This window comes from Ostrinia furnacalis, unplaced genomic scaffold (genome assembly GCF_004193835.3).
Source record: "Ostrinia furnacalis isolate ACB-3 unplaced genomic scaffold, ASM419383v2 OfSCF5660, whole genome shotgun sequence".
NCBI lineage: Eukaryota > Metazoa > Arthropoda > Insecta > Lepidoptera > Crambidae > Ostrinia > Ostrinia furnacalis.
Window position 1 is genome coordinate 367,007 of NW_021135899.1, and position 27,738 is coordinate 394,744.

The window sequence follows — 27,738 nt, forward strand, 5'->3', positions numbered from 1 at the left end:
ATGGTTCGCATAAGCCAAAGGCAGTCTTGCCGAGAACATTTCCAAAGATTAAAAATCCTGACAGTCCCATGTCTTTACATTCTAGTTCTTCTCACAGAATTTGTCAAGCACCCAGAAAGATACGAGACCACAGAGGAAAGGATGAAACGCCTTGAGACTAGAAGGAAGGACATACCAAATTCAACACAGCCGAAGCTGGGAATAGCTATGCACAGTGTCAAATATCAGGCGGTGAGATTGTTTAACAAATTGCCAAAGGATCTCAAAATAGATACAAATCCAAATTCATTCAAGAAGAAATTGAAGCTTTATCTATTGGAAAATAATTTTTATAGCGTAGAGGATTATGTAAATAAAATTTAAATTGAATTATCAAAATTGACATAAAATAATAATACAGTCGAATTTGTCATAATGTATTTAATATTAATTTTATTATTTATTTCATTTGACATAAATACCAATTGACTTTAGTATATGAAATGCAATTTTAGGGTTAGATTGGATTTATTTTATTCTATTTTAATTGTATTTTAATTAATTTTGACATTATGTATTGTGTAATAATTTTATTTATTTATTTAATCTGACATTTATATTAATTCTAGTATGTGAAATGAAATTTTAGGGTTAAATTAGATTAATTTTATTTTAATTGAATTGCAGATTGTGTGAATTTTAATGTCTAATTTTCCTATACAATGTATTTTGTTTTTGGAATAAATAAATTGAAATTGAAATTGAAATATGATCTATGTTCAGAGTTTCCTTATGATAGAATCAGAAATAAGAAGATCCGTAGGAGAACTGAACGAAAACTAAGTACCTAACTGATAAAGCAGCATTAAGTGGCAGCAGGTATGGCACATAGCTTGACGAACTGATACTTAGTCATTGGGACAAAAAAGTTATCGAAAGGGGACCACTGACCAGAAGAAGTAGTGAAGGAACGCCCCCCCAATTCGATGGACCGAAGATCTAGAAATGGTCGCAGAAAGCACCTGGATACAGGCAGTGCAGGACTGGGATTAAACGAAAATTATGGTTTGGCTTTTTAATTTGGACTGGCAACTAGAGGTCATCGTAAACACAATTGGACTGGATAATACTTCAGAGGAGTAACAATAGTGCTTCAGAGTACTATTGTTACGTCACTTGTTAGGATGTTGCGGGGTGATTGAGGGTTGAGGTGATGCGGCCACATGCTTTAGTTGTGTCTTTGGTATACATTTGTTAATAAGTGGTCAGTTATTTTGCGCACTTATAGTAGGGTGTCCCGAAATATCTTTTTTTATATTTTCGCTACACAAGACCCCTCAAAAGTTGCGTCATAAGATGTAGATTACCGTAAAAATAATTAAAAAAAAATTGAATTGAATTGAACACACACACACACAAACACACACACACACACACACACACAGTGTCACATAGCCTTACCTTACTTTTGAAAAATACCTTATTAAGAAATAAGTAGCTGTTTGTTTATAAAACTAGTGAATGTAACCAAAACTATAAAGATATCTAGCGTTGTTCTAGTTCTAGTAATACGTACTTGTGAGTTTTTGTGGCTTGTTTAACATAATTATGTATCTTTGTAACTTTAAGAAAGAGCGGGGCCTCCTAACACAGGTATTATACTTAAAAGGAGACCCCAGCCACTTGCAACAATTATGTTAACTTAAAAGATACTGAATAAATGTTTTTTCATTTTTTCATTTTCATTTTCATTTTTCATGAATAACTCATCAATCATCATTTAATTTTCAGCTATAGGACGACTACTGCTGAAAATAGGCCTCCCCAAAAATTTCCTTGGCCTGAGGGAGCGGCATGCATCCAGCGCCTGCAACCTACAACCTTTATAAAGTTATCTGTCCATCTTAAAGGTACGTCACTTTTAAGTTTAAGTACCTAACTCTCCGACGCATCTGGTCAGCGTCAGAATTCATTATGGAAAATTACCAATATATTTCTTTGTCCAGCAGTGGACGTCATTTGGCTGAAACGAACGAACGAACGAACCAATATATTGAAAAAGAGGCTGCCAAAGAAGACTGAGTTTCACCAGCCAGATCAACGTCATAATATTATGGGCCGAAGTGGTGGTAGGGTAAGCTACCTAATTGGGGCCCTTTAGTCCACGTTCGTAACTGAAATTTGATAACCAGCTATGAACATGGATTTTTTTTTCTTGCTTCATAACCAGTTATGAAAATGGAATTTACTTGTCGTTTTTGTAACCATGTTTTATAACCAGCTACGAAAATGGTTTATGTTTTCTCTGTTCATAACTAGTTATTAATTAGTAAATATTTTATCCACTTTCGTAGCTAAGTTTACGTAAATGTTTTTTTTTCTCTGTTCCTAACTTTTTTATTAAAACAAAATTACCTATATCTGTTTTACATAAAATTTAGTGCTGATATATTGGGAATAATCGTTAACAAGAATAACAACAATAATAGTTACATTTCTGATGGTTGGGGCATGTATAAGCGTCCGGGAAATGGCCTAAGAACTGAATAAAAATCTTCTACTTTGACTTTGAAATGTACTGAATCTTGTGCTTGAGAGTGTATCTCTCTTGACCGATTTTTTATGTGTTGTTGTAAAGCAACATTTTAAAAGTATAATTTATCCGCTTCTTCGTCTTGGATATTAATTATCATGTCAAAACAAATCATTAACGTCGTAATCACAAAAACTATTTAGCATATTAGGTATCTTAATAAGTTAGTCTAGCCAGGAAATTCCGTGTTTTGCATTAAAAGTATTATAGTAGCTACTTTGGCGAAAATGAACTTTAGGAAATAATTAGTTATTTATGAATGTTAGAGTCGTAATTTGCGAGTTCTATAAAACTAAATATAACAAGAGGGTGTACTGAGAAAGTTTTCTAAAAATGTAAAACTCAATACCAAAATCTCACAATAAAAGTAATTTCCATGGGAAAAGAGAAAGGAAGGTGACATGTCAATCTGCCATGGTACACATCTGAAAGTCTGATGCCTCGTTACATTTGACTTAGAACAGGAACAGAAACACAACCTGCCGCGCTGTTCTACTACGAAACCTACTCAGGTCTTAGATATTTATTTTGTCGGCCGTTTGGTGTACCTAGTGATTCGAAACGGACTACTATTCCAGAGGTTGCGGGTTCGATTCCCGCACAGTACAAACTTTTGTGTGCATGAACATATTTGTATTGGACTGGGTGTTTTCTATGTATAATATGTATGTATTTACAAAAAAAAGTATTTAAGTATGTTTATATCCGTTGTCTAGTACCCATAGTACAAGCTTTGCTTAGTTTGGGACTAGAAGCGCAGTGTAAAATGTCCAAGTATATTTATTTTATTTATTTATTTAATTATTATTACTGACTGACGGAATGCTACCATGTACCTTAATTTTCAGTTTCCGATATTTCGGCACTGTTGCAGTTGCGCCATGGTCACGGAGTAACTGAAGAAACAGGTCTTATTTGCCTGCAGCTTAAAAACATCTTGTCATCATCATTCTTTACTTACATAAAACAATACAATAAAAAATGTGGAAAGCTCTGAATTTTTCCTGTAGGAAATTCCACTGTTTTTAATTTAGGCTCATATAGGTATTTATTGTTTAAGTTTTTGCTCACCTGTCCCTTACATTAGATGAGCAAAAAGATTATAATGAGTTGAATTTTATCGGGGTTTTCCTTATACAGGTGTCGGGGATTTTGAATGATGAGTTTAAGATTCGTGTATTTGTAAACTTTAGGGTTCCTTACAACCGATATAAAGACTAATCTTTAATTAAGATTGTTATTTAATTTTATTTAGGTAATTTGTCACAAAATACCTACAATTCCAATAGTTCACTCGCGGTGAAAGAATTTGGCATAAATTTCACAAAAAAAAATTGCACACAAATAATCGTATCACGACGAAAGTGCACGAAAATTTTACTAGGAGGTCCCTTGTTTTTCGTAGGAAACAATTTACCTGAATATTAATATGTTTATTAGTAATTACGTATCGTCATAAATTATAGCCTATATGTTATTCTGGGTTATAAAAAATAATACTGTAAAGTTTCATAATAATCCGTTCCGTCCGTTCAGTAGTTTTTGCGTGAAAGAATAAGAAAAACATCCATCCAGACATCCAGACATCCAAACTTTCGCATTTATAATATTAGTAGGATAATGAAATATAATTTAATAATGAGTATACCTATAGTTCCAAATATAGTCACCATTGATAAATATACTTCTACACCATTACAAAGCCCTAACCCAACAATAATATCTAAATCCAGCTCACTTAGCTGTAACTAGATGAAATATAATCCTAGACCGAATATAATAATCTCTGTGAAGTTTGAAACCTAAATTACAATCTCATGTCTCAATTACGATACAGGGCCTTAGTTTCTCGCAAAATGTCTTAGTGATGTCAGCGTGTAATACGATAAAAGCATTTTATTCCACCCTTTACCTCTCCACGTATAAAGCGCATATATTTGAGCTACTTTGCAGATAACAATCCCTCAGAGTCAAAAAGTTTCAATCCCACAAAGAGCTTCCTTGGAGATTGAGGTTAGGGATGGGAGGTGTCGATAACTGCTATCGATGTATCGCGAATGTTTTACAAAAAATACTGTTGATATTAATAATAGGTAATTATAGATAGGTAATGTAATTAAAATGATTAAATGTTCTATAAATAGACCTGAAATTTTAAGTGATGCTTGTATTTAGATAATTGTTCGTGAAGCGCCACAGGATGAAGTCTTATCGGTGATTGGAAAATAATTTACCATTAACTTTGATAGTTTTATAGCGCTAACGCTTACTGAATTAATACCTACTAGCTCACGATTTGAAGACAACCCGGTTATAAAAGTGCGGGCAAACAAACAGACCCTAAAATGACAAGATAGAGCATTATATCATTATTGTCCTCTGACGTGTGACTATGGGGTATTTGGATTTTTAATACCTATTGATTATACGATTTTGTGAACAAATCTATTAACATCGACATAAACTATCGATAGTCGATGAAACAACAATTCCGTCACTATCGCCGTGTCCGCAAGTGCAATATCGGATACTAGGTTCACGTCAACGGAATAAAACACGCCAAGATTTCGGATACAAGCGATGTGTGGACGGGAACGTGAATAGTGCCGGGTTATCCATGGAATACCTTTCTGTGCGATTAAATTTTGTTAGTATACATATAACCTATTTATAATTGTGAATTGTGTACACTAGTTTATTTTTATTTTTTTAGCGTTAAGAGTTGCATCTCAATATAATTCTCGTTTTAATTAAGAATCTGTTCTCTAGTTTTTTATGTATTTAAAGGAGACAAGATGCAAATTGGTAATATATATTTTTATTGGTAAGTGTAGGTATTCTATTGTCAAGCGTGGTCTGAATCTGTAGGACCCCACGTCGTGCCAGTAAAACGCAGAGGGTGCACCGCAGGTTTTTAGTGGGTATACTTGTCGGGTGGCAGCAATAGCGGGAGTCCCACATAACCCGTCGCTTCCCCCGAGACGGCGGGTATACGCAAAGTATTTTCCTGCGCAAAAAAAACAGGTATTCTATTGTCATCATCATCCTTTCAAGCACAGGACGTCCCTCCTCAATAATATCCAGATTGACCGGTTGGAATCGTCCGGCATCCAGCGTCTTCCTGCAACCTTTATAAACTTATTTATTACATCTGGTAGGAAAATAAATGTTAATATCTACTGTACTGTGATTGTGACTTTAAAGTATTAATAAATAATATCTATGAACAGAAGCATGGTACTGTACTTATTCCTTGTAATAATCATAATACAAGTACCAATTTCCATTCTAGCAAGAATTTCGTAACATACTAAGAGCATTCTTTAGAAAATTACTATGGTTAACCACAACCATCTGACTGTTCTTGCAATGCAAATTGATAGGACGCAAAGTATGAGCTCTAGGCGTAATTTTGTAAAGTTCCCCGTCATAATGACGATAACCTTTGGTGAAAAATTTGCCCAAATCGATTAAAAAATGACACAGGCATACATAGAAGCTTTATTTATTACCCGACTGCGCCAGATGGAGGGTTATGTTTTTCGTTAATAAGAAGAATAACCTTTTACTTGGTGTGTTTTATAAATGCAAATATAATTCGACCTTAAATAGGTTTATATCCGTTCTCTAGTGCCCATAGTACAAGCTTTGCTTAGTTTGGGGCTAGAAGCGTAGTGTAAAATGTCCAAGGATATTTATTTATTTTACATCTTTTTATATAAAAAAAATATGTTTGTCATACATACGTCTGTATACTAGTAGATGGGCCTAGGGAAAGACATGCTAAATAAATAAATATCCTTTTACATTTTCTTAATGAACCATCTAGAACCAAAGTAAGCAAAGTTTGTCAAAGAGTATGTAACAGACAACGGTATAAACATTTATAAACTTATAGGAAAACCGACATAATTTAATGCTATGAATGTTTTGGTACTAATAATAAAATGATGCAGAATAGTTTAGTAGATTCTATGGCCGTGTTTTCATCGTCTGAGCTATACCGAATCCCAATACATACTTATTATAAGTAGTGTTTTTTATAAAAATCTAACAACGTGCACTGATAAAATCTTTAAAAGTTTGTAAGTATAACCAGAATAATTGTGAATTTTCCTTATTTTTCACGTTGCCATCGTAAATTAGCATACTTATTTTGCTAATAACATATCATTTAATCTAAAATCGTGATTCAAAAAGAAGGAAGTATAATGAGTTAACAAATAACATAGATGATTTTGTTTCATTAAAATTTCAAGTAGAGCCTTAATTTCTCACATAGTGGTATTTCCCAGAGATCATTAATCATGTTATTATCAAGTTATCGTATATTTAATTATATTCTAGCTTTTAACCGCGGCTTCACGCGCTTCTATAATATCACTTTTAGACTTTAGGCGAACGTCTCTACTTTTCAAAAATCGGGATAAAGATACATTATGTTGCAGTCACAATTCATAATCAGTCAAAACCACTTTTGACTGCAAAATCAGTCAAAAATGGTTTTGACTAACACCCTTAGTCAATATCACTTTTGACTGATTTGTTCAGTAAAAAGTGGTTTTGACCAAGGGTGTTAGTCAAAATCACTTTTAGTTGCAAAAAATCAGTCGAATACAAAGTGTTATGATTAGTGAACATTACTTGGAAATCATCAATCATCACATAGCTCGTAGAGACGATGGCCGTTGGGGCAGGAAAGTTCTCGAGTGGCGACCACGGGCTGGAAGACGTAGCGTGGGCAGGCCTCCTACTAGGTGGACCGACGATCTGGTAAAGGTCGCGGGAAGAGCCTGGATGCGGGCAGCGCAGGACCTTTCATTGTGGAAAACCTTGGGGGAGGCCTTTGTCCAGCAGTGGACGTCATTTGGCTGAAACGAACGATGGTATAATGTATGAAGTTTGGACTGATTGGTACAATTTTGAATTTTGACCGATTATGATTTTTGACTGTAACATAAATACATGTATGTGTTTCCAGCCGGGCTAGGATGCGTGCCGTGATAAAATTTTATCGATGATTTTAGACGGCAATCATCTTATTACGTAAAATCCATAAAATGGCACGATAAAAGCTTATCGCGGTGCGTATCTTAGGTCTACTGAGTATGAAACTATCTCCAGGCCTAGGCGTAGACCACCTACTTTTAGTTGGCCGATAGTTGGGCCCCATTCTAATTTGTATGAAGAATCCGAGATTGTAGTTTGTTCCGGCGTTTCTTCTAAGCACTTGCCATATGTTTGTCTCGAAGCGCTGGTAGGGCCCAAAAGATAAGTAGACATGTAAAGTGCCCCATACGGGCTACCTTTTCTTTTTTATTATTTACTATATTTTGACGTTCATAAGTACCACTTATGGTCTAAACTGAATAAATATTTTTGATTTAGATTTTTGAATCGGCCGATACCAAATCGGTGTAATGTGCGCACTTTCATACATCTCCATACTGATCAACAGCCCGAACCTATCGGCCAACTAAAATTCGGTGGTCTGCGCCTATACTTACCAAGTGTCAGATAAATCGGTTCTGTGGTTAAACGTGAAAAGGTTAACATACAGACAGAGTTACTTTTGCATTTATATGTAAATTATAAATATGGATGACATGTTATATTGAATTGGATCGTTAATCGATAAGATTATAAAAAATTACATCCAGCTACAATGTATGTTTTCCTACAGATGTATTGAGCTAAATAAATATTTATAAATACTTACCTATTTCTTATTAGTGAATAGCAATTTTTTGATAAGGAAAATATTTTGTACTAGCTTTCCGCCCGCGGCTTCGCGCGCGTGGACCCCTGAACCCTATTTTTTTTCCAAAATAAAATTTAGCCTATGTTACTCGTGGATAATGTAGCTTTCGAATGGTGAAAGAATTTTTAAAAACGGTCCAGTTGTTTTTGAGCCTATTCATTACAACCAAACAAACAAACAAAGTTTTCCTCTTTATAATATTAGTATTGATAAATATAGGTACGAAAAATTTTCAAACATACAACAACTTTGGTTCAAACATAAAATTACAGTTTGATTAAAAGAAAAAACCTAGGTTAGAACCAAAAATGAACAATTTAAGATAGTTTTAGCTCTCTTCTTTTGTAAATAGTCTTTCGAAAAATCTCATCTTGCAAACGCTAATTTAATACAAAAATTAAATTGAGTTTCCTATTGTCCCTTCTATCCTATCGCCCTTTCATTTCCTATAAATAGGCTTATCTTAGGCTGAGTTGCACCACCTAACTTTGACCGTAACTATGATGATAACCGGTGTTTTTTGTATAGATTTTGACAGATTTTTGACGTTTGTCAAAGTTAAAGTAAGATGGTGCAACCCAGCTTTAGTCTTTGAAACTTCTAATTAGAATGCGTCAGTGTTACTGACCCGCCAAAATTAAATAGACCTTCAAAATGTAAGATCAATACTTCTTGTATTGATCCAAAAGATTAAGGCTGAGTTGCACCACCTAACTTTGACCGTAAGGCCCAGAAGAGACGGTGAAACGCAACTGCAACGAAAGTGCAACTTTCTGATGATTCTGATGAATAAAACTGAAACGGAAAGTTTCAAACTGGTCGCGTCATGTGTGGTCTCTCAACGGACGCTATGGAAGAAACTTAGATGCAACTTAAAAGTAACTAGCAGTTGCAGTTGCGTCGCAGTTGCGTTTCACCGTCTGTTCTGGGCCTAGCTGTAACTTTAACCGGTGATTTTTGACAGATTTTTGACGTTTGTCAAAGTAAAAGTAAGATGGTGTAACCTAGCCTAAAGATTACAAATAATATAAATTAATTGCTTAGTAATTGGCTTGTTGTTACCTATCGGCATCCAAGAACTAAAGATAATGGTTTATTTATGAATGATTATAGTTTTTCTTGACGCGCTATGGTTTAGATCCATTAAAATACATAATGCAAAAAATAAGTACTATGATTGTTTTGCAAGCAATAAACTGTTACCGGTGTTAATGGGTATAATCAGATAAAAATATAATAAGTAAACAGATAATCTGTGTAAATTATTATTGTAAAGCAAGTTATTGTTAATAATTGCACGGTGCACAATAATGGTCGCGCTTAGGCAGGTTGAGTATAGGTCGAAGAAAATTGCTCATACGAGTGCATAGAGTCGCTCAATGTACACTTCCGTAGTTATATGTTTAAAACATTAGCCTTTTATGGTGCGAAGGTCCTGGATTCTATAATAATGTAGTCAGAAATAGGCTAGTAGTATATCCAAAATAATCATCGTCATTTCAGCCACAGAACGTCCACTGCTGAACGTAGGCCTCCCTCAATGATTTCCACATCACGCGGTTGGTAGCGGCCTGCATTCAGCGCCTTCCTGCAACCATCGATCATGATATCCAATAAAATCCGAACGGTTTCCTTATTTGTATATAGAAATATCAGGCCTCCCCAAGCTCAAGACCGAACGAGATGGAGGACTGTTGTGGACGCCCTCTGCCCCATCTAGGGGACATAGGACCATAAGTCAAGTAAGTCAAGTCAGGCCTCCCCAACTTTTAATCATTCTTTCGTTTATTTCAGCACTTTCAGTCAAATGACGTCCACAGCTGGACAAAGGCTTCCCCCAAGGATTTCCATGACGACTGGTCCTGCGCTGCCCGCATCCAGGTTCTTCCCGCTACCTTCACCAGATCGTCGGTCCACCTTAGAGGGAGGCCTGTGCACACTTCGTCAATCCGTAATACTGTAAATAAACATTTCTTAGATTTATTTACAAAACTTGGCTCAACAATTCCACAGTTTTCATCGCAAATTAGAAAAATACAATCATACCTAATATAGCACTAAATGATAATTCGACATAGTCATAGTCATAGTCATAGTCATTTATTCCATAAACAATAACATTATCGTATTGGAAATATTACAAAAGACATGAAAGAATATACCTTATTTGATTCTGTTGTCTATACTTATTCAAATAAATAATTAGAAAACGGAACAACTAGAAATAGCCCACATTTCTATGCTAGAATTGTTTCCGGGAAACTTTCTGAGAGACCGACCTATGTAATGTCATGTTGCTAAACATTGATGTTGAAAAGATATTTATTTGTGCCCTGCCATACTGTTAAAATGGCTCCTCAGATAATAACAAAAGTATTCACTTACTGAATACTTTATTATATAATTTGACTGTTCGTCATAGCGACAATTTTGTCTTTTTCGACACTAATAAATTTATTAATAATAAGTTCTTAATGACAGGCAGCTCTTTACACCTGCCCCAAAGCATGAAATTAAAACTTGCTACNACCTATTTACCTAACACCCTGTATATTATAATGTGAATAAAAGCTTCGTGGAAGAATTAGGCATCTAGACTTGCACAAAATTACCAGCACAAAAGTTTCGTGGAAAAACTACGCAACTGAACTTGCACTACGACACCCACCAAATAATATCCTAAAATAAGTATGCAACAATAGATACGCGAAAATGTTTTTTAAAGTCTTCGTGGAAGATGTATGTAAATATTAATATGCTATTATTCATACGGAACTTTATTAAACAATTAANAATTGAATTGAATAGGTGGGCCCAAAGTGAGGTATTTTTTCAAGTCACATTTATGGTATATGTTAATCATTTATTAACAAATTAAATGTGTTTTTCTTTAAGGATATTTATTGGGCTTTCAAATAACACCAATATTGTTGGGGCACCATGATTGTGTCAGAAGAAAATCGTTAAAGTTCGCGTCGCGGAAGGTGCGGTTTATTTGATGTTGAGTATATAAATCGTTTCATCCACGAAGACGCGCCCCGCCATTCTTCCGCTAATGTTTGAGTGTTATCGGTACACGCTAAATCATCCATGAGTACACACGCACACTACAATAATGACGATTGGATTGCTCGGATCAAACTCCCCGCATCACGCGCTTCCCTCTACCAAAAATTGGTGGGGCGCGTATTCGTGGATGAAACGATCTAAAGTACGGCCAACGAGAAGCGATACCAAATGTAAACAAACCCAATGTCATGGGTGAACCCGTCTGACTTTGACATATTTTGGTGGGAGAACAAGACATTACGACAAATACACAAGATGGGAAGAGACAGAATATATTGTCAACTCGACAGTCGTATCGACCTTTTGTATAGCTGCTAGTTGGCCATACTTTATAACTGGTAATTTCTACAGGTGGTAGTAGACGCGCTGCTGACGACATCTCGCTCCGCGTTATCCGCGCTGTTGGCCCTGCCGGACTCAGCCGCTCATCTGCTGGAGCCTTCACAGGTCAGTGACATCATATAATGTCCTGTACTCTTTGCTTGTCCGTCATTTCAATGACTTATGTTATAATATAAAGTAAGTAAGCTGTGGTAAATGATGCTGATGTTGAATTTACTGATTTTTTGCAATTCGATTTCTTAAGCAACATTGCGATGACCTGATAAAGGTAGCGGGAAGGCGCTGGATGCAGGCCGCTACCAACCGTGCGATGTGGAAGTCATTGGGGGAGGCCTATGTTCAGCAGTGGACGTACTGTGGCTGAAATGATGATGATGATGATGAAGCAACATTGTATTCAACATTGTTTTTTTACCCTAATAAAGTAAAAAAAAAAATTTCAAACATATTTTATGTAACTTTTTTGAAATCTTCGAAACGATTTTTTGTCATACTTTAGTGTTATTGTGTCCTGTGAATTACGTGTGTCCTGTCTTACACTGAAGGCCTATGCTAAAACGTCCGCTGAAAAGTGCAGACCCGCGTTGAACGTCCGGAGCACTGCTCCGCACACCCGTGCAAATTTTAGCGTATCCTAAAGGTGCCAGCAGGATAACTCCGAAAAACATTATCCGAAGTTTTGACTATTGCTATCCCTTTACGCAAAGTGAGCCATCATGAGCGTGGTGACAGATAGACTCAAAACTACGTAAACAGACTTTCGGAGACTGCTTTATGCTTAATACAATAGTGACTGAGTTTCTTGCGCTGCTTCTTCTCAGCACTGGCCCATTTATTGTCCCGAAGCAGTGCTAGGGTTAATATTGGGACGTGTAAAAGCGCTTTTTTAAAGCCTATTTGCTTTATAAATGAATTTTAATGTAGTTCTTCTGTTTCCCCAGGAGCGCGAGAGCAAGCGTGTGGAGCCGAAGGTGGAGGTGGAGACGGGCATCCAGTTCGCGCTGCTGGCCGGCGCCGGCGCCGCGCACCAGCACCACGACATCTTCGAGCTCTCGCTCAACAGGGCGCTGCAAGGTCTGTACTGCTGGTCTTAGGTTATGTTACATTACGTCATCATCATCAGGTCATTAAGAGCGCTTTTACATTTAGACGATTTAGCAGCGTGACAAACGCGCTGCCAAAAATTTCATACTATGTGACAGCTGATGCCTCCCTTCATGGCGTATCCACACATGCCGCCGGCTTTTAGTATGCCTTGCCAGTAAAAGATGCACGACCGCCGGGTTGGCTGTCGGCCGGTCGCCCGGCATGATACGCCATCACATTACAAAAACGCCGCTTCCGCGCTGCTGTCGCGCTACTAACGCCCTAATGTGAAAGCGCTCTTAGTCTTCACTGTCCAACGTCCTTCTCAAAATGTCAAAAGACAATGCCGGAAATTGGCGTCTTTTTTTTTTCGCGCGGCCATCGACCAAACCTTGTTTTTTGATTACAAAATAGTGTAATAAACCAAACTTAGTATGACATGTATACCTCTAAACTCAGTCTGAACTGAGTTACGAGCATCAGAAGTTTGATGATTTTCATACTAGATTTGCTGTTTGGGCGCAAGTTTTGTAAGAAATTGCAACAAAATAATGACATTTTATGTGTAAACAAACAATACCATCCATTAAAGGCTCCAGACATCAGTATGCAGCAGAATCAGCGCAATAAAAAAATAGCGCAATATTTTGTTGCAATTTCTTACAAAACTTGCGCGCAAAAAGCAAATCTAGTATGAAAATAATTAAACTTGTAATGCTCGTAACTCAGTTCAGACTGAGTTTAGAGGTAAACATGCCATAGTAAGTTTGGTTTAAAACACTATTTTGAAATCAAAAAACAAAGTTTGGTCGATGGCCGCGCGAAAAAAAAAAGACGCCACCTTCCATACAAAATCTGGCATTGCCATTTAGTTTTAAAGTTTTGTGCAATTTGTACGTAATCAGTGTCAATTATACATCTATTACTTTCGTCTTATTAGCTTTATTCAATTATCAAATGTCCAAACTTCCAAATAGGCATGAGGGAGTTAGGCCTGTGCACTGAAAAATTCTTACGAGCGAAATAAATGGTGCCGCAGTGTAGGCGCGCGCGAACGTCTGCCAGTAGAGAAAATAAGGAATGCCGAATGAGAGTAGCAGGAATGAGAGTGAGAACAAAAAAAAAAAGAATGTTTATGTATGATAAATGATACCCCCTTTCCCTTAAATTGATACCGATATCTTACGTGGACTTCTTGGGAGAATTGATATTGTACTGACTTGTTTTGCCTACGTTCATGTATGTATTGTTTGTCTCAGGTCGCAACACAACGTCGGCGGACCAGAGCAGCAAGCTGTCGAAGGTGACGCAGCTGACGGGCTTCTCGGACCCCGTGTATGCCGAGGCCATCGTGGCCGTCAACCAGTACGACATCGTGCTCGACGTGCTCGTCGTCAACCAGACCGGTCAGTCGCATCATCAACATTTAAGCCTTGGGCAGACCAAACGCGGGGCAGTAGCAGCGCAGTTTGAATGCGGGCCCGCGCAAGTTGTAATATGATAAACTCTTTGAAGTATGTCACACCAAATTTGAACGCGGGCCCGCGCTCCAACCGCGCCGCACTGCAACTGCCGAACGACAAACGAGGCGGCGCGGGTGCGGGACAGAAGCGGCGCGCGCGCGGGCCCGCGCTGTTGTATTACTACGGCGGCCATATTAGCATGACTCACCGGACGCAGGGCGATAGCAGCGCGTTGAAAGCGGTTTTCGAATATTTAAATTTTTGACAACCGCCCGCGTTGCAACTGCTTTGAAACTGCGCTGCTTTCAGTGTGCCTCAGCCGCGCTGCAACTGACCCGCACTACTTCTGACCCGCGTTTGGTCTGTGGAAGCCTTTACTCTTCCTCGGTCGCTGCTGAACGTTAACCGATAGGATGATCAGTGGGCTGAGTGTGAGTTTACATCAAACGTCCTCACTAGTGAGCCCGTTAGAAAAATGTATGAAAATTTTAGTTCTTGACCTTTTCCGCTAGGGGCGCTGTACACACGCCCACACTGTTAACTATCCATTTCCGTTTTTGCTCTCGCTCTAATCAAATGGCGATTCTTTGCGATAGAACGAGATGATGATTTCAATGGGCAGTTAACACTGTTGGCGATAGTACATTCCGTCATACATTTAATGTCCACTAGTGAGCGCGTTTGATGTAAACTCACACTAGGCCCTTAGTTCTGTTCTGTGATGTACAACGTAAAATGTCGCTGTGAAGTCAACCAGGAATTATGTGGGTCTCCAGACCCAGGGTAGACCCAGCCAGAGAAGTGAGACTGTTCCTTTAGAGTACGGTCTCCGGTCTCATGTCAAAGTCAAACGTTCCTGTCAACGTCTGAAAGAGACCGCAAAGGTACATTTTTATAGTAAGCATTGTAATGCGCCCTACGGCTTAGCGCTATATTCGGTCTACGGTGTTTGTAGGAGACTACAGTCTTAAAATCACTGAGCGAATACAATAGCGAATTTGAGCCTACGATACACATCACTTCAACTGTTTGAATTGTAGCCAATACATTATGAACTTTATTCAGATCAAATATGATTCAAAACCGTGAATTTTTTTTCCTGTACTGAATTTACGACCGACATAGCTCGCAGAATTGCTAAAATCAAGTGGCAGTGGGCGGGGCACATAGCTCGTAGAGACGATGGCCGTTGGGGCAGAAAAGTTCTCGAGTGGCGACCACTGGCTGGAAGACGTACCGTGGGCAGGCTTCCTACTAAGTGGACTGACGATCTGCTGAAGGTCGCGGGAAGAGCCTGGATGCGGGCAGCGCAGGACCGTTCATTGTGGAAAACCTCGGAGGAGGCCTTTGTCCAGCAGTGGACGTCATTCGGCTGAAACGAACGAGCCAACGAACTGAATTTACATGTATCTCTTAACTTCTATCTATTTTTTTTTAAATATTTATTCAGTTTAGACCACAAGTGGCACTTATGAACGTCAATAGAAAATAATAAAAAAAGAAAAGGTAGCCCTTATGGGGCACTTTACATGTCTCCTTATCTTTTGGGCCCTACCAGCGCTTCGAGACAAACATATGGCAAGTGCTGAGAAGAAACGCCGGAACAGACAAATGGCATTGCCAGATTTTGTATGGAAGGTGGCGCCTTTTTTTTTCGCGCGGCCATCGACCAAACTTTGTTTTTTGATTACAAAATAGTGTAATAAACCAAACTTACTATGACATGTATACCTCTAAACTCAGTCTGAACTGAGTTACGAGCGTTAGAAGTTTGATGATTTACATACTAGATTTGCTTTTTGCGCTCAAGTTTTGTAAGAAATTGCAATAAAATATTCCGCTATTTTTTTGTTGCGCTGATTCTACTCCACACTGATGTCTGGAGCCTTTAATGGATAGTATTGTTTGTTTACACATACAATGTCACTATTTTGTTGCAATTTCACACAAAACTTGCGCGCAAAAAGCAAATCTAGTATGTAAATCATCAAACTTCTAACGCTCGTAACTCAGTTCAGACTGAGTTTAGAGGTATACATGTCATAGTAAGTTTGGTTTATTACACTATTTTGTAATCAAAAAACAAAGATTGGTCGATGGCCGCGCGAAAAAAAAAAGACGCCAATTTCCGGCATTGTCTTTTGTATTTATCTATGCGTGTGTTTCAGACGATACTCTCCAGAACTGTACAGTGGAGCTGGCCACGCTGGGCGACCTGCGGCTGGTGGAGCGGCCGGCGGCGGTGGTTCTCGCGCCGCGCGACTTCGCCACCATCAAGGCGCACGTCAAGGTCGCCTCCACCGAGAACGGCATCATCTTCGGCAACATCGGTCAGTGCGCTATAACTTCGTCGGCCGTTTGGTGTAGTGGTTCAGAACGTACTACTATGCCGAGAGGTCCCGGGTTCGATTCCCGGCCGGGCAGAAATTGAAATGATGAATTTTAATTTCTGTGGCGGGTCTGGGTGTTACTATGTATAATAATATGTATGTATTTTATAAGTAGTATATCCGTTAATCTAGCACCCATAACACAAGCATATTAATTGCTTACTTTGGGGCTAGATGGCGCTGTGTGAGATTGTCCAAAGATATTAAATATTAAGATATTAAACTATAATAGACATGTTGACACCACAGTCAATTGACGTACTTTTTAAAACTGTCAAAACGAAACTGTCCCATAGATTTTGTATGGCTCTACAAGCAAGTGACGTCACTATTTTGTCAACCCAATTAAACTACTTTTTTCAATTACAATTCGAACAAAAATCGAAATTTACAGGTAATTTCAAATAAATTAGGTTTTCAAGAGCAAAATGAAGAGTCTTTTTGTAACAGTTGTGGTTTCGAATTATTGGGGTATGGTGTCAAACTGTCTATTAGTGATGCAACGAATACTACTTTTACGAATACGAATATCTCTACATAGTCATGAAACACTCATAAAGGATGATGGGTATATTGGGCGTTAAACCACAGAATAATAATAAGTACTACGTACAGAAGTTTTACTTCGCGAAGGTATTTAAAAAATTGTATGCTCAATGTCATTAACAATATGATGTAATTTAGCCTGTCTCAAGAGTCAAGCACCATTTTGTTGACAAACGTCAGTGATTGGCACTGCGCCGAAGCTATAGGGCTGACTTCGGTAAAATGATGTGACGTGAGGTACCAAACTACGGAAAAAGGCGGAGGAAATACATAATTTAACATGAATTATCATGAATAATATTAACTACTTATTTACCTCTCAGTGTCTTGAGGCAACTTAAAAAAGTACATTGTGTTTTTATTATTATTTAGGCACTTAAATACTGCACAGTATTTAGTACACCATTTTCTTTATTTTCTTCCATCATACACAAGAATACGCGTGCGTGAGTCAATGTTCGCTCGTATGTGAGGCCTTGTCGAATAGTATCCTAGTTTTGTTTTCGATGTAAACTCGCGGAGATGAACAGGCCTGATACAATGCCCTATCAGTGCACTACTACAACTGTTCTATAACGCCCTGACTATAGAGGCCGGGCTGTAGGTATTTGTAGTGGCATTCTATGCTGTGTGGAGCGGCATTTTACGCTCTGTGAAGCGGCATTCTACGCTGTGCGAAGCGGCTCAAAGCGACAAATATTATTTTAGAGTGTCACATGATTGCGTGTGCTGCTTAATGACAGAGCGCTGTGTTGCGATCAACAACGGTTCGATCCTTTTGTCGTTGTGTGTGCTTTTCCTGTGATCTTCAAAAATATATTTGAACCCTCTTGATATCACTTGCTGCGGTAAAATAACACTCAGTACTAGTTATTCTTGGACGCATAGTTTGTTACGAATGGCCAAATCCTAACTTGTGGCTTTACTGAGGGTTAACACTGCAGTACACGCGCCCCTTTTTTTACACGAATACACGCTCGGCCTACTCTGGTAAGCCAATTTAAAATCACTGTAAATCAGTTTATAAGCAATTTATGAATAGAATTACTATGTAAATGATAAAAGTGTTTATTATAGTTAATTTATAATCAAAGTTTTTTTATATAACTATTTGGGATCAAACATTATAAACAGATTTAAAAGTTGTAAATTTTTTGGACCAAAATTGCACTTTGAGACCAATGTTAACAAAACAAAATTGACTGAAAAAATATGATTAGTTTTTTATCTGTCATAGTATTCATGACTTTCTACTGCCTGGTACACGGTGTAAATCCATTTGTTACAAGTCTTTCATAATTTTTTTGTCGAGTGATTTCGGGCTTTTGACTAGACCCGCAGTTTTGACGGCCAATTTTAGAAAAGTGCGCAGGCTCTAGCGACCCAAGCTTTACTGGCTTACTGACAAATTTAGTAAACGAGGCTTTCCTGGAATGCCAGCTCTCTGGCGCAAGTTTTCAAAAAGTTATAGCGTAAAATGTTACCCTGGTCTACTATAGTAGTCCGCGCGTGTACTCTAGTGTTAAGTGTGAGTTTACATCAAACGTCGTCACTAGTGAGTGCATAAAAAATGACATTAAATGTATGAGGGATTGTACAGTACCCCTAGCGGAAACTTTCAAGAACTAAAATTTTCATATATTTTTTAACGCGCTCACTAGTGCTGACGTTTGATGTAAACTCACACTCAGCCCTCTGGTCTCCGTTTTATAAACAAATGAACACGTTGAATATGACGCGGTCAATGTCTAAAAATATTAGGAAAATGTAATTTTTTAAAGAGAATAGTAAGAATAACTATTTTAGACCTTAAACCAAAACCTTAAGGTTTAAAACGTATGCAACTGCTTCTAATGGTAAAGTTAAATTCGTCCGCAGTATACGAAGTGTCGGGCGCGTCGATGGACCGCGGCGTGGTGGTGCTTAACGACATCCACATCGACATCGTGGACTACATCCAGCCCTGCGCCTGCAGCGACGCCGACTTCCGCCAGATGTGGGCCGAGTTCGAGTGGGAGAACAAGGTGATGAAGCTCTTGATAAATAATGTGGCTGAGCGAGATATTCTGGCAATATTGTCCGCTATATTGGAATGAGGGTTTTTGCGTATGAAAGATCCGCTAGATGGCGGGACGTGGATGTGGGGTCTGACTGCTGCGTGATAGGTGGATTTTGACATATCTGTCAATGTCATGTCAAAAGTAACCAATCATGCAGCATTTGGACCTCGCGTCTACGTTTTGCCATCTGGCGGATTTTTCATACGCGAAAACCTTCATTTTGCGACAGCCAGGCAACATTGGGCCAACTGAGAGAAAAATTAGCGACAATATTGCTCGACAACATTGTGTCAAGTAAACAAGAAGTATAGCGATAATATTTCCCGCGAATAACGGAAAATATTGCCTGGCAATATTGCGTCAAGTGAACAAGAACTGTTTCGGAAATATTGCCCGGTAAAATTATGTTTACTGTACGAGAAATATAGCGACAATATTGCCAGGCAACATTGGGTCAAGTGAACGAGAACTGTTGAGGGAATATTGCTCGGCAAAGTTGCGTTAACTCTACGAGAAATATAGCGACAATATTGCCCGGCAATAATGCGTCATTGTATGACCATGTTCAGCAGTGGACGTCTGGTTTCTAAAATGATGATGATGAATATTGCGTCAAGTGAGCGAGAAATATAATTTGGGTCTTTTCAAGGCAAGAGTGAATAGGCACTTACAGATATGTACCATCCTAGTCCGTATCCCACTTAACACCAGGTGCGATTGTGGTTAAATACCTGCCTAATTATGCATACAAAAAATTGTTGCAACAGTATTGTCCAGCAACATTGTGTCAATTTGGTGCTATTGTTGTATTGTGAATATAATTCTGATGTCACTGATGGAAGTTATTTGTTTTCAGGTGTCTGTGAACACGAACATCACGGATCTACGCGAATACCTCGAGCACTTACTAAGTTCCACAAATATGAAGTGCCTTACGCCAGATAAGGTATCGTATAACTGCACATTGACTCGATAAGTGTGACACATGGTGTGCTACAGTTGTCGCCTTCGTCACTTTTATTTAAAAAAGAACAAAAATCTATCGCATATATTGTTCATTCGCAGGCGTTATCCGGTCAATGCGGCTTCATGGCGGCGAATCTGTACGCGCGCTCGATATTCGGCGAGGACGCGCTCGCGAACCTCAGCATCGAGGTGCCGCTGCACAAGCCCGGCGCGCCCGTCGTCGGCCACGTGCGCATCCGCGCCAAGAGCCAGGTCGGTACAAACTAGGGACGTTAAAGATATGTAGTTTCGGATATGGATACGGTTACGGATATAGGAATAATATTATGCCGGTTTCGGTTACGGTTTCTGATATTTTTTTATTTCGGATATCCAAAAGTTTCGGTTACGGTTACAGATATCCATAACATCCCTGGTACAAACAGAGTAAATAGCGGAATCAGCGTGGATTAGCGGGGTGTTGCGCCGAATTTTGTCAGTGTGTGCGTGCGCGCCGCATAAATATTACTGAGTACAGCTTCCACAGCCAATAAAATTAGGTATCCACAATCAGGTATGTAGCTTCCACAGTCCGGCTAAGCGGAGTGTGGCACCTGCACCCAAAGTTTGTATTATTGCTGGAAAGTCACGTGATTAATTCGAATTGTTACTTCTAATTAATTCAATCTATAATTAATTTATATTGACATTGCTTCAGAGCATCCGCGAACCGTATTACAAACATTAAAAAAAACATCGAATACATAATTTATTAATTCACAGCTGTGAACAGCTCACTACGGTCCCTCATTTGTCAAGATGTACGAACCGGAATCGGTCCCTCATTAGTCATAATAATGTATACGGATAAAAAAGAAGATGAAGATTTTTATTAACCGCCTCTGTGGTCTAGTGGTAAGACCACCTGCTTCAGACGCAGAGGTCCCGGGTTCGATTCCCAGTGGGGGCAGATTTTTCTGTTCGGTTTAGTTGGTGGTAGGGCTTGTTCTAAGTTCTGGCTAGCTACCACCATCTTACCTAAGTCTGTCGCCATAAAAACAATGTTAACAGCATTGTTGTGTTCCGGCAGTTAGAGGTAAGATAGCCAGTTCCTCCGTGGTTGAGGATTCCGGGTGAAGCTCGCTTCCGCCTTCGGCCTGATCGTCACTTACCATCAGGTGAGATACAGGCCAAGAGCTTTCTCGTTGTGGATAAAAAAAAAGTTTGTTGTTAATCTAAATCTTACAAGAATGACGACTGTTTCCAGGGCATGGCGCTGAGCCTTGGCGACAAGATCAACCTGATGCAGAAAGCGCAGCCCGCCAAGCCGGCCGCCGCCGCCGCGCCCATCCCTGCTGCGTAGCACAGCCTAAGTATTCCCCCACGCACTGCATAGCTATGAACGGACGGCCTTTATCACACGGACTGCACCACAAAACCGCACGCAGTCGCTATATCAACTGCATGTATAGTCTGGTCTGCGAGCACGTAGAGTTTTGTCCAATGACCCCAAGCTACCCATCCTTATCGCTCGCGCGTAATTATGTTGCCGTCGCGCTTGCACACTCACTGCAGGCGCCCGTCACACAGTCGCGACAGCAATACAATTACGCGCGAGCGATAAGGATGGGTAGCTTGGGGTCATTGGACAAAATTCTACGTGCTCACAGACCGGGCTTTAGTTGTCTGCTGACTTTGTCAAAGAGACAAGGTTCAAAATATAAAAGCTATCATGAACTTTGTATGGGAGGTCCAAATATTTTTCATATTTCGACACACGTTTTTTTAAACAAGTTGTTTCGTATCACAGTTTGAAGCTCCTAAACCCTGCAAAATATTGCTCATAGTAGTTTTTACACCACGTATAAGTAAAAATTAAATGTTGTTATACAATTTTTAGTTGTAAACTTACCTTACTTGTATGGGAACAAAGTTCATGATAGTTTCTATATTTTGAACCTTGTCTCTTTGACAAAGTCAGCAGACGACTGCATGCAGTTGAATATAGCGACTGCGTGCGGTTGTTCTGGTGCAATCCGTGTGATGTCAGACTAAGAGCTAGTGAGCGCCAGACCTACGTCATTTAATAAAAGCTGAGTTTGTCAGTGCACGTAAGCCTAACGGTGGCTTTTTCTGTATATTTAATACACTGTAATTCTACTTATGTTACCATAAAATCTGATTTTTATGTATAATATTTGGGAAACGATGAGAAGTTATTTCCTCATCAGCTAGCTAGTTTTGACCGTTCCAACTCCTTGCCAGACAATTATTTTAAGGCAGCTGCCAAAGCCACGATGACCCCAACTTCATGATGCACCAACTTTCTAAACTATATTAGGAGCATGCGCTGACCAACTTTTCGCTTTTATCAAATGACGTAGGTCTGGCGTTCACTAGCTCTTAGTCTACTATCTCTATCGGCTCGAGTGTTGCCTTCCCAGACAAAATACACAAATTATCGACTGATTTAGATGTTGCCATGTTTTAAAAGTTAACTTTAAGCACTCAATTGAAGCTAGCAGGTGCTGATGTATCTTCTCTTGCGCTTTCATTACAGATGTTCTGTTACTTTCTTTGACATTCCTAATTCCATCTTAAACAAAGTGAAGAGGTGATTTCGAAGTCTTTCGTTCATAGTTATCAAGTAGTGTATTTTATAGTTATACATTATTTTAAAATTATATTATATTATTATGATTGAATACACTAGTTATGACCTGAATGATAGTTTCTTTAAAGTATCTATTTTAACTTCCATCCTGATACTAACATGTATGCTAATATAAACATGGTTCTGTTATGAATATCATTATTCGGATCGTAATTTGACTCTGGATGGGGACTTGGCGTTCAGTCGACTGACCTTGTAAACTTTCGTATCGTATTACTCGTGTCATAATGTCATTAGCCCGTCTCATTTGGCATTGGCAATGGGCTGATATGTACACAGAGTGTTTATTTAATTTGGGCCATATTTGCGGACGCTTTGCTATCGGGATAATAAAAAGGTATGTTCTCATTGCCACGTTATGTGTCTCGCACGTGACAAACGTTTTGCGCGACCACGGTTTTGCACGTGAAAATTATCATTCTCAGTGTTTCCATAGCGAATGTTGTTTAGATCGAAACCATTTCCTCAATATCACACGTTTGAAAATTTGAAATACATCCTGTATAAATTTAATACTTAGGCGTTGTGCCAAATTGGATTTGGTGTTGATATCGAAAAGGCAGCATCAATATCTCGTTTTAAACGCTATTAAGTTTTGAATTCAGTCCAAGGTGATTAGTGTATTGATATTTCCATAGTCATAAACATAAATTTTAAGTACAACAGAGTATCTATTAAAATACCTTGTTACGTGTGACTCTTTTATAGTATTTATCTCTGGACTGAGTATGTTGCGGCGCTTTTCTCAGCACTACTATTGCTATGCATATAGCAATCACGCGTACGATTTCTTTTTTACTGAACGGACATAGTATTTAGTAGGTGACTGCTAGTAAAGCATCGTGTTTTAAACTAACCTGGGTAAAATAAATAAGTCGACAGCCTTATGAAATAAATTAGTTTATTGTGTGTCACAGATGTTCGCGACGCGTGCAAAAGCAGTGCATGTTCCGTAACGAGCGTTCAACAGTATAAATAATAAAAATAATTTATAATAATAAGTTAATGGATTGGTTACAAAACAGTACGGGCCGGCGCGCGGCCGGCGGTCTGGCTTCCCTGGCGGCTGGATCATTGTATCTGAAACAAAAGATAAAGTAACTTAGCATCATTTCAAATTAATCAACTGTAAAACTACATTTTCGGCGTGTCACTAAAATGAGGTGATTTTGAGTAAAAGCATTGTAATTATCGTAAATTGCTCTCGTCGATGCTATTTGTTTTCTCTTCACTCGGTCCTTCAAACTTCTTTATATGCTCATTAAGTTGTCAGACTCCTTTTATCTCTTTTACACATGTACAGTCACGGAATGAAAAGGTTAGTCAGTTTTCAAATTGATTCCTTCAACAAATCGCGAGCACATATTACCTTTGAAACTATGTTACAGAATAATCTCGAGTTAGAGAAATAATCTTGTTCAAAATTATTCAGATCAAAGTTGTTTGACGGTTTATCTTGTCAAGAAGATTATTATGATTGATAAACTAAAACCCTCTTGTTGGTTCAACCTGCCATTATTATTTCTATTAAATAAAAAAAACTATTGTCAATTGGTCAATGTCATCATTGCATTGCACTGATGGGATAGAAAAATAAACAAGCAAAACCTTATTCGTTAGCAAACGTCATATTTATTTAAATGTTAGCAGCACTGTTATGTTGGCAGGTTTGACTCTTACAGTAGCTAGTGCAAGCGAAAACCGACACTAAGGTGACGAACCTTTTCATTCCGCGACTGTACATTAAAATCTCTTATTTTCCTATTCCCTTGTCGTTGCTCACCCTTTCTCCTACTCATATTCCCAGACACATCGGAAAGTGGCGGCACAAAATTAACCTATACATTGAGATTGCTTCACTGTATAAACCCTTACCCGGACAAATATTTCTGTATTGTTTTGGACCTTAATTCAGGGCAACAAAAGTCACAAGGATATCATTGTTTATGCATAACAAGGCAGGTATTTGACCACAATCGCACCTGATGTTAAGTGGGATGCAGTCTAGGATAGTACATATCTGCCCTGTAAATTCATATTCACCCTCGCCTTGAAAAGGCCCGGCTTATAGTCTTCGGGAAAGACAGCAGCAGGCAGCGGATTCCAGTGCTTATCTGTTCGCATTAGAAAAGAGTCATCGAAACGCTTAGTGCAAGTTGGTGGAATGTCGACAATATAGGGATGGTACGCTAAACTGCGTCTGGTTCCCCGGTGATGAAAGGGGGCTGGTGGAATTTAGCTCGTCATTCGTCAACCATCATCATCATCATTTCAGCCACAGGACGTTCACTGCTGAACATAGGCCTCCCCCAATGACTTCCACATCGCACGGTTGGTAGCGGCCTGCATCCAGCGCCTTCTTGCTACCCTTATCAGCCTTACCAACCTTGTGGGTGGACGTACCACGCTGCGTTTTCCGGTACGCGGCATCCTTTCCAGAACCTTGCTGCCCCATCGGCCGTCAGTTCTGCGTACTATGTGCCCTGCCCACTGCCACTTCAGCTTGCTAATCCGTCGGGCTATGTCAGCGACTTTAGTTCGTTTACGGATCTCCTCGTCCACCATCGCTTATACTGGATGTTAGGTAAATGGGTATATGAGCCGACACTAGCCAATGTTAACATGGTCATATAAATGGTATGGCGAAGTCAGAAATTTAATATCATCATTTTTTTTTTTTAATTTTCATACAAAATAAGTTTTATAAAATCCGATTTGTATGAAAATTAAAATAATAATAATAATAATAATAACTTTATTTGTCCAAAACACAAACGTGATGTTAAATAAGGTACATGTTAAAAATTTATGTAGTACATTGGTAGGCGAGATTGACAACTACCCTCCGCGCTAGTAATAAAACTGTGTTGCGGCAGAGTAGTGACAGCACGTCGTCCATGATAGCCACATAGCACAATCAAAACAGACAGTACACATTCGCTAGGTTTACTCGAATGTGTAATATTTATAAACAAATTAGTTATTGTGATNGCTCCTATAGCCAGGGGAACGTGGCTTCATGGCGGCGAACCTGACGCGCGCCCGTCGTCGGCCACGTGCGCATCCGCGCCAAGAGCCAGGTCGGTACAGCCAGGGGAACACAGCTCCTATAGCCAGGGGAACGTGGCTTCATGGCGGCGAAACTGACGCGCGCCCGTCGTCGGCCACGTGCGCATCCGCGCCAAGAGCCAGGTCGGTACAAACTACGGATGTTAAAGATATGTAGTTTCGGATATGGATACGGTTACGGATATAGGAATAATATTATACCGGTTTCGGTTACGGTTTCTGATATTTTTTTATTTCGGATATCCGAAAGTTTCGGTTACGGTTACAGATATCCATAACATCCCTGGTACAAACAGAGTAAATAGCGGAATCAGCGTGGATTAGCGGGGTGTTGCGCCGAATTTTGTCAGTGTGTGCGTGCGCGCCGCATAAGTATTGGCGCGCGCTCACATACAAACCGCGCTCGGTGCGTTTCTATGAAGATGACCTACTCATTTGTATTTACTCTGGTACAAAGCCAGGGGAATATAGCGCATATAGCTAGGGGAACACAGAACTCACGACAAAAGAGAACAGCATTCACACTCAAATGAGTACAGCTTCCACAGCCAATAAAGTTTGGCATCCACAATCAGGTATGTAGCTTCCACAGTCCGGCTAAGCGGAGTATGGCACCTGCACCCAGAGTTAGTGTTATTGCTGCAAAGTCACGTGATTAATTCGAATTGTTACTTCTAATTAATTCAGTCTATAAATTAATTTATATTGACATTGCTGCAGAGCATTCGCGAACCGTATCACAAACATTAAAAAAAAATCGAATACATAACTTATTAATTCACAGCTGTCAACAGCTCACTACGGTCCCTCATTTGTAAAAATGTACTAATCAGAATCAGTCCCTCATTAGTCATAATGTATACGGATAAAATGAAGATTTTTATTTGTTGTTAATCTAAGTGACATTTCTGTCATTCATGTTCGTCCGGATTGAAATGTCAGTTAATCAGTTGTAAGCAATTACGACTCTAAGAACTGTTAATAAAATACTATTTTCTTTACGGCCGTGTAAGTGCGCTTTGACGCGCTCCGCCACGCGCCGGTCAATGGACATCGTACCTAAATCTTACAAGAATGACGAATGTTTCCAGGGCATGGCTCTGAGCCTGGGCGACAAGATCAACTTGATGCAGAAGGCGCAGCCCGCCAAGCCGGCCGCTGCCGCCGCGCCCATCCCTGCTGCGTAGCACAGCCTAAGTATTCCCCCACGCACTGCATAGCTATGAACGGACGGCCTTTATCACACGGACTGCACCACAAAACCTCACGCAGTCGCTATATCAACTGCATGTATAGTCTGGTCTGCGAGCACGTATAATTTTGTCCAATGACCCCAAGCTACCCATCCTTATCGCTCGCGCGTAATTATGTTGCCGTCGCGCTTGCACACTCACTGCAGGCGCCCGTCAAACAGTCGCGACAGCAATACAATTACGCGCGAGCGATAAGGATGGGTAGCTTGGGGTCATTGGACAAAATTCTACGTGCTCACAGACCGGGCTTTAGTTGTCTGCTGACTTTGTCAAAGAGACAAGGTTCAAAATATAAAAACGATCATGAACTTTGTATGGGAGGTCCAAATATTTTTCATATTTCGACCCACGTTTTTTTAAACAAGTTGTTTAGTATCACAGTTTGAAGCTCCTAAACCCTGCAAAATATTGCTCATAGTTGTTTTAACACCACGTATAAATAAAAATTAAAAGTTGTTATACAATTTTTAGTTGTAAACTTACCTTACTTGTATGGGAACAAAGTTCA

General features: G+C 39.2%; 1 protein-coding gene across 1 annotated transcript; it reads left to right on the top strand.

The window, feature by feature from the left end:
* LOC114361370 (coatomer subunit beta-like) lies at positions 1-27,657 on the top strand. Its single transcript, XM_028316364.1, has 9 exons — positions 1-231; positions 11,754-11,849; positions 12,686-12,818; positions 14,090-14,236; positions 16,462-16,623; positions 19,108-19,253; positions 20,146-20,235; positions 20,355-20,507; positions 27,069-27,657. Exons 1-9 carry the CDS (start codon positions 1-3, stop codon positions 27,162-27,164), a joined length of 1,254 nt encoding a protein of 417 aa, XP_028172165.1. The 3' UTR covers positions 27,165-27,657.
* Positions 27,658-27,738: the final 81 nt, after the last annotated feature.

What these genes read in the sequence shown, in the direction of transcription:
- LOC114361370 (XM_028316364.1), top strand. Translation starts at nt 1, where the DNA reads ATGGTTCGCATAAGCCAAAGGCAGTCTTGCCGAGAACATTTCCAAAGA. An exon ending in ATCTGCTGGAGCCTTCACAG is followed by an intron (nt 11,850 to 12,685) that starts GTCAGTGACATC and finishes CTGTTTCCCCAG; the next exon opens with GAGCGCGAGAGCAAGCGTGT. An exon ending in CATCATCTTCGGCAACATCG is followed by an intron (nt 16,624 to 19,107) that starts GTCAGTGCGCTA and finishes ATTCGTCCGCAG; the next exon opens with TATACGAAGTGTCGGGCGCG.